General features: G+C 42.5%; 1 protein-coding gene across 1 annotated transcript in view; it reads right to left on the bottom strand.

The window, feature by feature from the left end:
- Positions 1 to 6542: 6542 nt before the first annotated feature.
- CKMT2 (creatine kinase, mitochondrial 2) overlaps positions 6543 to 12244 on the bottom strand; it is a 38645-nt gene continuing 32943 nt past the window's right edge. Inside the window, exons 9-10 of the mRNA XM_048504218.1 lie at positions 11458 to 11583; positions 6543 to 7129 (exon numbers count right to left, since the gene is read on the bottom strand). Of these exons, the coding sequence (XP_048360175.1) occupies positions 7010 to 7129; positions 11458 to 11583 (246 nt within the window). The 3' untranslated portion in view covers positions 6543 to 7009. The remainder of the gene's footprint in view (positions 7130 to 11457; positions 11584 to 12244) is intronic.

The raw sequence follows: 12244 nt of genomic DNA, 5'->3' as shown, positions 1-12244 counted from the left end.
AAACCACAAGTGCATAAATGGCCCCAAAGTGATTTTTAGCCCTGTTTTTCTGCTAAAATATGTTCAATGAATTTTGTTTAACATTTTGTTTAACAAAGCACCTGAATATATAAGCATACAGCATTCGGATTATAATTGGTTTTAAGAAGACAGCAAATTGTACCTACATACTTTTCCTCCAGCAGTATTTTACATACTACGTAAATATGTAACCATTTGAGTCAGCCCTACAACTTATCAGCTTTAGTTCCTTATGGAATAATAGGAAGTGTGTGTGGGAAGTGCCCAACCACTGCAGCCATAGTTATTTCTTCCTCAATAATGTAATGTGAATTCTAAAACTTCTATTTATGAGATGTGGTACATTTAGAGGTGTTGTACATTCCATAATGATCCAAAAGCTGGTACCAACTTTTATAACCTCTAGATTTATTTTCTAGTGAGCCATACCTGTCACAAACAGAAATCCATAGCTTCCAATGCAAATAGCCCAACAGAGGAGATGGATGTTCTGGAGATAGTCTGGGCCATGATGATCTGATTCACTTCATTTTTTTGTAAAAGATATAAGGAACATAAAGTGAAATGAAACTAAGTGGGTGGTGGGAGAGGCTGCCAAGGGAAGAAACAGAAAGGGTTTGTAGGTAAGAAAGAAGTAAAAGGGAAGGATGCAAGAGGGAAGGAAAATGTGGGGAACAGAAAATTCTAGGTCAATGGATAGGAGCAAAGGGGAAAATCTGCAGTCACTGCCAGGAAGTGAGAGCAGGAAGAGCAAAAGGAAGAGTGATGGGAAATTATATTTCATCCCCAATCCTGTGAGCCCTCTTGTTACAATCTATTTATTATGTTCAATGTCTAACTGATAATTAAAATAAAATAACCAAGCAACTCCAAGTCTTTCTGAATGAAACTTTGGCCATTGACCCCTTCTAATCTGTCTTCCAAACTGGTCGTGGGATGGAGATGGCTCTGACCACCCTGGTAGATGATCTCCGGAGGCAGGTCATCACTGGACTGAGGCAGGTCATCACTGCTGTTGCTTCTCTATCTGACAGCAGTGTTTGACTTGGTCAGTCATGACATCTTGACCAGTTACCTTGCTAACATAGGAATTTGTGGATCAGCCTCGTGGTGGCTCTGCTCATTTCTCAGAGGTAGGGGACAGAGGGCTGCAATCAATGAGAGAGGTTCCACTCACTAATAATTGGTTCGCAAAGTCTCTCACCGAAAAACAAAAATGTATCTCTCATCAATATTTTTTAATATCTACATGCACCCTCTTGCCTGGTCAATCTAGAAGTTTTGGCTTGGGTGCCATCAATATGCTGCTGACACGAAGCTGTATTGGCTAATGGATGGTCATCTGGACTCCACCCCAAGTGCTCTGGCCAGTAATTTGGATGCTGTGGTAGAGTGATTGAAATAGAACTGATTGAAGATAAATCCAGGGAAGTCAGAGGTCCTAGGCCAGGCCATGGTGGCCAATTACTTACCATATATACTCGAATATAAGCTGACTGTTTCAGCACAATTTTTATGCTGAAAAAGCCCCCCTCGGCTTATACTCGACTATATACGGTAATTCCAAGATGGTGGCCGGAGCTGGGGCTGCTGTGGGGATCCGGTAAGCATGTTGCTGCTTTTTTTCTAACTCATCAGAGAGCCGTAAAAACAAGCTGCAAGAACAGCCTGCATAGCATAACAACTAGGTTGTGTGTGTGTGTATTAAAAGAAACCGAGGCATTTCTCCTAAGGGTTATTGGTGTGTTGCATTCTAGATGAATACAATTCTTCATACAGTAGTTTACTGACAAATACTGATATTGCTGAAGACAAAGACTTTCTTTGGAGCAAAGTTTAGGCTGGAATGGCTATGAATCCCAGAATCATTCTACACTTAGAGGAAAACATTGGTTCATTTGTGTTCCTAGAGTGCTGGAAAGCTGCTCATCCCTAATGCAAACTCTGTTAAGCAACTCTATCTCATCTTGCTCCCAAATCTTCTGTTTTTAGCTGCTACTGAGTCAATTTTGAAGGCTTATACTCGAGTCAATAAGTTTCCCAGTTTTTTGTGGTAAAATTAAGTGCCTTGGCTTATATTCGGGTCGGCTTATGCTTGAGTATGTACGGTACTCTAGATGGCGTACAATTGAATGTGGCACAAACTGTAAAGAGTTTAGGTGTGCCTTGATACTGGTAGTATACTCACTGGTAGTATACTCTGGGGAGGCCAGGGTCCTGTGGGATCTACTGCAATTCTACAGGGCCTGCAAGATAGATGTATTCCACTAGCTACTGGATACCATCATGTATCCCTCCCCATTCCCTTCCCCTTTCCTCGTCCTTTCCTGTGGTCTTTCCAGTCCTATTGTTTTCAAAAAATATGTTTCAAAAGCTGTATTTTACATAATTCTGGTAATAGCAAAATTAAATTCTCAAAATAAAATCCATATATCAATGAAATGCCATGGACAGATAATCACGAGTTTTCTTCATATGGCTTTATTATGCGTAGGACAATCCTTTCCGTTATGACATTTCAAGGTGGTAGCAAAATTTTGCTTGTGGCTGCAAAAACAATTGATATTCTTTCAGCAGATTTTTCTTTACATATTCTTTTTTTGCTATTGCCAGTTTCTGCATTGTTTTATTATTATCTTCATCCTTACCTTTTTGCTGCTATATTCATTATTAATGCATACATATTCATTTGTTCTCAGAATTACACCAGATATTTCAATCCAGTTTTATCTGTGAATGTGTTAGCCTATTAAAAGGTCAACAGCCATTTTCAAGAAATAGCAACCATGTTTATATTATAACTCTTAATAATGTTGTTTGCATACATTTTTTCATAATTGAGTAATTTCTTTGTCTTGCCACAGGTTTAGTCAAAGCTCAGCCTCCGAATTTATATTACACTAGCGGGGCCCAGCCATGCGTTGCTGTGGCTTATTGTGGTGAAATGGGAAAGGAACAGTAGCAGCAAATCAATTGCAGAGACCAGCAGTACGTGCTCATGCAAACACACAGCCTGATACTGTGCGATGTCAGTGATGTGTGTGCTTGCATTCCTTGTGTGTGTGTGTGTGGGGGGGAATGGAAAGGCACTCCTCCCACACTCTAGGCTGGCTGGTCATGATCCTTTACCTGGGAGTAAGTTTGGTTGGTGGCAATGGGTGTCGCTTCTGAGGAAACCCTCTGAGGGGTGCGTCGCAGCCATTTAAAGTATGTCACAGTTGCTGTCCCGAGCTTACTCCTGAGTAATGTGTGCCTGGTTTTCTTAACTGTAATCACAGTATTCAGGGAATCTAGGGTGCCTGGCCCCTCCCTCCTGTCCCTTGCATGTTGCCCCTCACTCTCTTCCCTCCCTCACTTCTCTTCCCTTGCATGCCACCCCTCCCCCTCTTCCCTTTCCTTCCGCTAGGGTGGGTTGGTCATATCAAGATGCTGGGCCCCCTGCCTCCCCTCCCTTGCATGCCACCCCTCACTCTCTCCCCTCTCTCACTTCTATTCTCTTGCATCCCTCCCCCTCCGTCCCTTTCCTCTCCCTCCCTCTCTTCCCTTGCATGCCATCCCTCTCCCTCCCTTCCCTCTCCCTCTCCCTCGTGTGTATGTGTGTGTATGTGTTTCACTTCCATTTGAGTTACTGCCTATGTACTGTTTTCACTGCTCATATCTGGCCATCTGAGTGAACATTCTAAGCTGCACAAACATTCTAAGGGTGACAGTTACACACAGGCAGCTGCATGTCCTTCACAATGGAGCACCAGAAAAAAGGCATTTTACCTGGGCCAGGTGTGAAATTTCAGGTATGTGAACATCTAAAAACACTCTCATCTGGCTGACTATAGTGGCTAGGAATTTTCAGAGGAATTGGCCCAGCAGTTACTGAGTTATACTACCATTAACAAAAACACTGTTTGCTTTTTATATATATAGATTGTGTTTTTCAATCATTTCAGTTGTCATTATTTTACAATCTTTCTTCATCCTTACAATCTGTAAATTTATATATACCGTAATCAGTGGTGGGATTCAAAAATTTTAACAACAGGTTCTGATGGTGGTGGGATTCAAACAGTCACGTAGTGCCAATGGAGCAGGGTGGGGCACAACATGGCGGGGGCGTGGTCTGAGCATTCTGGGTGAAGGGATTTCCAGAGCAGGGTGGGCGGTACTGCAGCAGGGGCACTGGGCAAAATCTCCCCACTCCGCCCCAATGCCACCTGGGTAGACAGTTTTGCAAAACGGAGCCAAGCACTGAGCAAAATCTCCCCTCCCCATCCCCATGGCACCAGGGTAGAAAGTTTTGCCAACAGGAACCAAAAACTGGGCAATCTCTCCCCTCCCCATCTCCATGGCACCAGGGTAGAAAGATTTGCCAACAGAAACCAGGCACTGGCCAGATTCTGCCCTCCCCATCCCCATGGCACCAGGGTAGAAAGTTTTGCCAGCAGAAACCAGGCACTGGGCAGACTCTGCCCTCCCCATCCCCATGGCATCAGGGTAGAAAGTTTTGCCAGCAGAAACCAGGCACTGGCCAAACTCTGCCCTCCCCATCCCCATGGCACCAGGGTAGAAGGTTTTGCCAGCAGAAACCAGGCACTGGCCAAACTCTGCCCTCCCCATTCCCATGGCACCAGGGTAGAAAGTTTTGCCAGCAGAAACCAGGCACTGGCCAAACTTTGCCCTCCCCATCCCCATGGCACCAGGGTAGAAAGTTTTGCCAACAGAAACCAGGCACTGGCCAAACTCTGCCCTCCCCATCCCCATGGCACCAGGGTAGAAAGTTTTGCCAACAGAAACCAGGCACTGGGCAGACTCTGCCCTCCCCATCCCCATGGCACCAGGGTAGAAAGTTTTGCCAGCAGAAACCAGGCACTGGGCAGACTCTGACCTCCCCATCCCCATGGCACCAGGGTGGAAGGTTTTGCCAACAGAAACCAGGCACTGGCCAAACTCTGCCCTCCCCATCCCCATGGCTTCAGGGTAGAAAGTTTGACAAGACGCAGTTCCTTACTTTAATAGCCAGGAGGAACAAACTCAATTATCTCCTGGCGTTCCTGCCGCTGACCCACTCCTGAGACTTTGTATGCCACTCCTCCAAGGGATTTCATTGGATACTTTTTAAAAGAGAGCCTCACACCACTAACTCCCATAGAGGGGAGAGGGATTAATCATTAACAGACATGCTGGGTCAGTTGAAGTTGAAGTTAATCATTAACCAGCAGTTTGCAGAACTGAGGAAGATTTATCAAAGGAGTTCCAGTTAATCTTTAACAACCGGTTTGCCGAACTGAAGAAAATTTAACAAGCAGTTCCATCGAACTGGCGCAAACCGGCTGCATCCCACCTCTGCCGTATATACTTGCGTAGAAATCGAGTTTTTTCAGCCTTTTTTTGGCTGAAAAATGCCCCCCTCGACTTATACGTGGGTCCCTCCGCAGAGCCACAGCACTTACTCTTGAGTCGCGAAGCCTTGTCCCCCTCACTAACTAACGCTTTCTTTCTTGCAGGCTCTAAGTCTAAAGCTTGGCTTCAGGGAAGCAGCCGCTCGGGACAGCCTGTCTCTATGGTTTTCTTAAAAGGGCAATGCTCCAGGGATGGGGGAGTCCAGGATGGGCGCTTGGAGGCAGCAGGAAGTTTTGCTGCCTTGTCATTTTTGTGTGCCTCGGACACGAAAACGACAAGGCAGCAGGACTTCCTGGTCACGTGGGGGGCCGATTTTGCACCCCCCACGTGACCAGAAGAGTGGCGCCCGGGGCCCTAGGTAAATACGCCACTGTCTGTCACCCCATTCCCACCTCTTCTACTAACTGTATGTATTTTTGGATGTTATAGCCAATGGCTCAAACAATAAATGCTACTTGACTTGACCTCTTCCAACCCAGCCCTCCTGTGCCACTGTCCCCTTTCTCTGGCCTGGCTTTTTTCACTGCTATTCCAGGACTAGCTGTACACTTCTATTTGCAAAGGAGATGACTCAGCTGCAGCATCATTCCCAGCTGTGGCAGTTTCTGCACCCTCTGGACTGCACTGTCAGTCTCACCTGGACCGAGATCTGTGACTGTTAGATGACTCCAGGTAATCAACAAAGTAAGCCCAAATTCACATATGCCACTGAACTGCATTTTTTTCTACCCAATTTTTTTCCTAAATGCACTTGGATTTCTCAGCTGATCGATAGCCTTGCAGGAGGAATGAAATACATTCACATAGGGATGTAAAACTCAGAATCATTTTGATCTTTGTATCCTTGGATTTTAAATAAAAATAAATCACTTTGTGTTTTTGGTTAACTGCAGCAAGAAAGATATCTTTTTAAAAGTATTGACTGCTGTTCTCAATAAGCATAGCATCAGGGCAGGGAGAACCATACATGTGTTTTTAAAAGCTTTTACTGCATTCAGTCATCCAGCTGAACAAGCAAAGTACTGAGTTAAATAGAAAATCAATATGTAATAACTTCGGCCTGAGTTCCCCAAATGTAGGTAAACTCCCATTATGTACCCATGAATACAAATACCCATGAATGCAAATAGCAGAAGAGCCAACTTTATTGATGAATAGCAAATATTTGCTGTGTCTATTGCTACCAATTGCTAAACACTCATAATAAGGTTTTTCCTTGTGAGGTAAGAACCAGGCACATAGAGAGGAACAGCAAGTGGGAGCAACTTTTGGTGTTTTTATATTACCTTGAATTTCTTCTGATAATCTTTGTTTTCTCTTTGCTGCTAACTGCATAAAGGATCACTACTTAGTTATGCCAGCATAATGCTGACAATATTAAGCCATATAATTTCAGAAAACAGTTGCAAAGACATGTAATATCTGACCCATCAGATAGCTTTTTATTTAGAATGTTGCTAGGTTCTTATTGTTATCTCTGTTAGACAAATTTTATTTCCAGCTGGAGAGAGGGTTTTAGTAACTGAATATGCATAGTTAATAGTCTGTCAAAACAGATGCATTATAGATCAATAAACAATAGTTGAAAATAGTTTTATTTCTTTCCAAACTGTGGCAGTGGTGGTGGTATCTTGATGTCTTGACCTTTTTCCAACTTCTTCTCACAGTCCACCAAATAATTTACTCCATCAATTACTAGCTGAACAAGTTCCACCTTAGAGAGAAAAATAAAGTGTTATTGATATTATACTGAACAAGGTCTGCATAGTTCCACAGATATCTGTTTACCACTTACCTGAATGTGCCAATAAAGCTCTTGGTCATATTTGTATCCTTCCTCCAAAGAGTTCAAAGAAACATATACAATTCTTTCATCAGTCTTTTTCCTCACAACAACCCTGTTTTGGTAAGTCCAGGTAAAAGTTAGACATTGCCTCAAGCTTCATACTGAATGGTGATTTGAATCTGCATTCCAGTCTAGGATTCCAATCTAGCATTCTAACCATTATATGACACTGATTCTCAGTTATGCAGTAGACGAAAACATTAGTCGTCTGGTGAGGAAATTGCACTGGAAATGCTTTCTTGCATAAACTCCCTGAGTGTATATTGCCTGTTTTCGCTGGTTGCCGCCGGCCATTAGAATGTCTCGGATTTCGCCAACAGTCTCGGATTTCGCCAAAGTAAATTGTGTAATTTATGCAATTTGCTACGCTGTTTGTGCATGCGCAAATGTCATGCATGTGCAAACAGCGCAGTTTCGGAAATCGCCGATTTCGGATTTCACCAATAATCGCCAAACGGAGTATCGGCGAAATCCGAGGTTCCACTGTATATATGCTTAAAATTGCACTGCAAGTTAGGTAGCAGTATACAGTACGTTTTTTGTGTGTTTCAGTCACTCTGGTGGCAGCAAACAAATTATATTACTGATGCTGTTAACCTTTGAGAAATAGCCCCATTAAGCGCTTGAATAAGTGATTTATTAAAATGGATTGTGACAATGACTGATTCCAGATGGTTTTTTTCCATCATAAAATTTTTCACTGATTTAGTAGTTTATTTTGTTATCTCTTACAGACCAGCTGTTCAGGGAACATAGAGGTCTTGTTTTGCAGGTAACAGGATGAAAGAATTTTTATATTGAGTTTACATTGACCAGCAACTGAAACATATCAAAACCAAATAGCTTTATTTTGTACCAGTGGGAACATTATTTGGTTGAGTAAAAACACATTTGTCTTATAATGAAATTTATCTTTTTACATTCAGGAAATAAATATCTGGTAATAAAACTTTTCTGTCCTCTTGGATAACTGTCTTGTCTTATAAAGAATGAAAGTAGATTGGGATAATATATGGATTTATTGGTTTCTTCCTTCAGATAACTGTGATAAATGTGAACACAGGAATGAGACTAAAAAGGTAGTTTGGATATGAAGAAACTCAGTAAAAAGAGACTGATGGGATTATTGTTCAATCAGTCTTATGATTTTGTGCAACCCCTCAGTGGTTTCTTTGAAGATATAAACATGAGCATCTACAATCTAGTCATTGGCTGGCTCCATATTTTCATATCCACTACAATTTACTCACAGAACATCTGCACATACATTTGGTTTGGTTTAGGGAAGGAGCTCCATGCAAATGAATGGTGGGAGCTCCTTTAAATAGCAGAGTTCCACTTGAGCACTGGAACTCCCTTGGTCTTGCTTGCAATAGATCACTATAATATACAACATGCATTTACCTGATCATGAGTTTGATGTCTTTTGCGTGTTACTATTGGACTGCTTTACAAAACAGAAAATTTTTTAATGCAAATATGCTGAATGATCTTATAGAACTTCTTTATTAAAAACAGCTTGGTATCTCAGTGCTCTCTGGAATGGTACAGACACATATGGAAAGATGTTTTTGGTACTTTGGTAATTATAATTTGGCGAATATTTAGAAGTATCAGTAGCTTTTGAATTCAATGCAAACACCACTTCCTTGGGACTAAGGGCCCTTTTGCATGAACCAATAAACCTGGGCTGGGGGTGGTAAAACATCCATTTCGGAGGGGAACTTCACATGGATCCCGCCCCTAAAGCATGGCTGCCCTATGTTAAGTCCCCTGAAATGTTTTTTTTTAGAATCAGGCTAGCCATAATTTTTTGTAAAACCCAGGTTGTAGCCACTTGTGAGCGAATGGCTGGCTGGTAAGTGCTTTAATTGGCTGCACTTCTCTTTGATTTTAAAGGTCCTGCCTCCCTGCTGCATAGCTATGCAGAGTCACAGGGACATCTCGCAGCATCACAAGATGTCAGCATGGCTGTGGGGGTCCATGCCTGCCTGCCCAGGTAGCTATGCAGCAGAGGGAGGTAAGATTAAAAAAAAGATGCACCTCTGTACGAAGGTACAACAGCAACCTGCATTGTTTCCACAGGCTCCACTGCCTACACGGAGGCATGCGACCACAAAAACAGGAGAGTGGCTTACTTTATCCTGACTGCAGTGGGCTTTGCCTGTGTTGGGCAGAAGGGGTCTAAGTCTCATTGAATACAACTGAGTAGGAATCTGAGGTCGATTCCCCACTTACGATTAGATCCGTGCTCGTCACTCCAAATATCCAGGTTTCCAGCAGAACTCCCCACTTCACCAGCGCCGAGCACGCATTCATCCTGTTTCTGCCCCCTCCCCCCGCCCCGCTCAGCACGTGTTATTTTAGAACCTGGAAGAAAGTAGACCTTTTCAAAAACTGCGTGGGCAATCTGGAGCAGAGGGGAAGTTGTGGGAGGGGGTGAATCCAGATTTGAACTACCCGCCCTTGTGAGTGACAAGGAGCCTCCCATCCAATCCGGACACAGTGGGCTGTGCACGATGCGCAGGCAGCCCTTTAAAAAAAAAATTTCACGGACCAGAGATCCACGTGGATCTGAGGCAACATGGGGCTGGTTTTCTGACTAAAGACATACATAGCAACACAGGAGTAAACCTTGTAAACCTTGTGTTCACTTAAAGATGAATACATGAGGGCATGTTTCCCTGTTTCTACTTGTGTAGGGAGACTTAAGTTGCATTTCCCCCAGCCTTAAGCCAGTGGTGTCTCTATGGCACAGTTGATTGAGTGTTGGGCTGCTGGGCAAGAGGTTGCTAGTTCAAGCCTAGCCAGGGACACGTTGTTTTCATTTTATTTTAGCCCCTTAAAATGCTGGAGCAAGTCCAGTCCCTTCTGCACCACATTCATGATTTCAAGTATAAACCTCTGGACACTTTAACCTTTTAGTAGTTGTGGGGAGGGGGTGGGGGAGTATGTTTTTGTCTACCTTGCATTCACTTAAAAACTACTACACAAAGGCACGTGGAAATGGGGCTTTGTTTTAATCGCCCATTTCCCCGTTCCCGCATAGGGTCATTCTGCGCATGCTCGCAGAGACGTGGATCTGTCAGTTTGAAAAAAATTTTAAAATCCCGCCCCAGCACAATGCAGCAGCCAATCAGGATAGCCCCTGAGCGGATCACGCATTTGATCCGCCAACAGTGGGGACTCCTGCGTGGCTGCTGTGTTTCTGGGAACAAGGGGGTAGAAGCTGCAGTGGGGACCATGAAACCATGCTCAAAAGGTCCCGAATTTTATCAAACTGGTTTGTATTTACTTTGATTTTTAAAGTGGGGAATCGACCTGAGTAGGCCTGTTTAGGGTTGATCTCTGTGTCTCTGAGTTTATATCAGAGTTTGTCTTGCATTTTTATCCTACCTTTCCTCCTGAGATCTTAGGGCTGCATGGATATAGTTCTTCCCTCCACCATGTTGCCCATAACAAGTTTATGAAGTAGGTTAGGTGAAGAAAGAAAGCAACTGATCCAAAGTTGCTACTGAACTTTGAGGCTGAGTGTCTATTTCAAGCAGTGGCCCTTTCCATACAAATCCCCCCAAATGTTCCTGAAATGTTTTCAGTTCCCCCCCCACCTTTACAATGATTTATGTCTGTACTCATGCTCTAAGAATGATTCCTGGCTGCCATTTTGTGATTTTTGCCTTTTATTTTGCATTTGTCATGTGGAATCACTGTTTCAGTGCTTCATAGCAGGTGCTGCAATTCTCTGCGCCTTCTACACACACACCCTTTGAAAATTAATCCCCCCAAACTGAACAAACTCTGCTCAAATTCTCCAAAACCAGGCAAGGGGCAATGAGTGAGCTCATAAAATGGCACCATGGAAGAAATGGAGGGAAGGCAGATGGGTGGGAAACAGAGCCCCTAGAGGATGGGGCGGTATAAAAGTTTAAAAAATAAATAAATAAAAAAAATCTCAAAGGGGCCGCACAGGCAAATGAAGCCATTTTAAAAATGTTTCAGCCAGAGAATAATTTAAAAAGGGGATTCACTTAAAACGTTTTGAGGCTGCAAATAAAACTTTTTAGGGTAAAACCAGTAGAGAACTCCATGGAGGAAATGTTTTATTTATTGCCTCAAAATGTTTTAAAGTATCGTGCAGAAAGGGCCAGTGTTTCTCAAGTACTAGTCCAATAACATAGGTGCTACATCAAACTTACCTCTGATCGGCCCATGCGATCCAGGTTGGAGATATCATACACATCTGCTACAGCAGCTGTGTCTACACCTCCAGTGCCACGCTTTTGTAGTCTCAAGTTCTCCAGGATCTTTGAAAATCTAGAGTCCTGCCATAAACAAAAAAAGGGCCCTTATTTAAAATACTGATGCTTCTTGTAACATTTTATTCTAATAATGCCATCATCAGTTTGGTTCCTCTACAAAAAATTAAGGAATTCAGATTCTCCAGATTTTTCTGTACCTTGAGATATAAATTATCTTAGTGGGTTTATAACAAAGTGACTAATCAGTCTTCACAGTTACAACAATTAATCATTTTATTTATTTATATTGTGATTCACCTTGAGTTCTACAAGAGAAAAATGCTGGTGACCAATGTTTTCAATCAGTAAAATAACTTTTTTCTCAGCTGTTTACTCAGTATGGATTACAAAATATATGTTTTAAAAGCAGTCTATCTGTCTAAGATTTCAAATTTTCTGCAAACCTGTGGCCCTTTTCACATTTGTGGAAATATCTGCCTTGCCCGTTCACAGTTCCAGAAACCAGATTTAAGAATTCTTAGAATTGGCCCACTTTGCTATTAATGTAAACAAATAACTGTCGACAGCATGTCACACCATAATGCAGGAAGTGGATTATAAAGGCAGAATTTCTGACTTATTTATTATTTAGAAACATTTCTGACTCATTTTTCAGCAATTATATTCTTAAAGCCAGTGCATAAAAAGAATGAATTACAATAAATTCATTTCAATTCAATTAAAC

Source organism: Sphaerodactylus townsendi, linkage group LG07 (genome assembly GCF_021028975.2).
Source record: "Sphaerodactylus townsendi isolate TG3544 linkage group LG07, MPM_Stown_v2.3, whole genome shotgun sequence".
Lineage (NCBI taxonomy): Eukaryota > Metazoa > Chordata > Lepidosauria > Squamata > Sphaerodactylidae > Sphaerodactylus > Sphaerodactylus townsendi.
The sequence above is the reverse complement of the archived record's forward strand: the minus strand, read 5'-3'. Positions and strand labels throughout refer to the sequence as shown.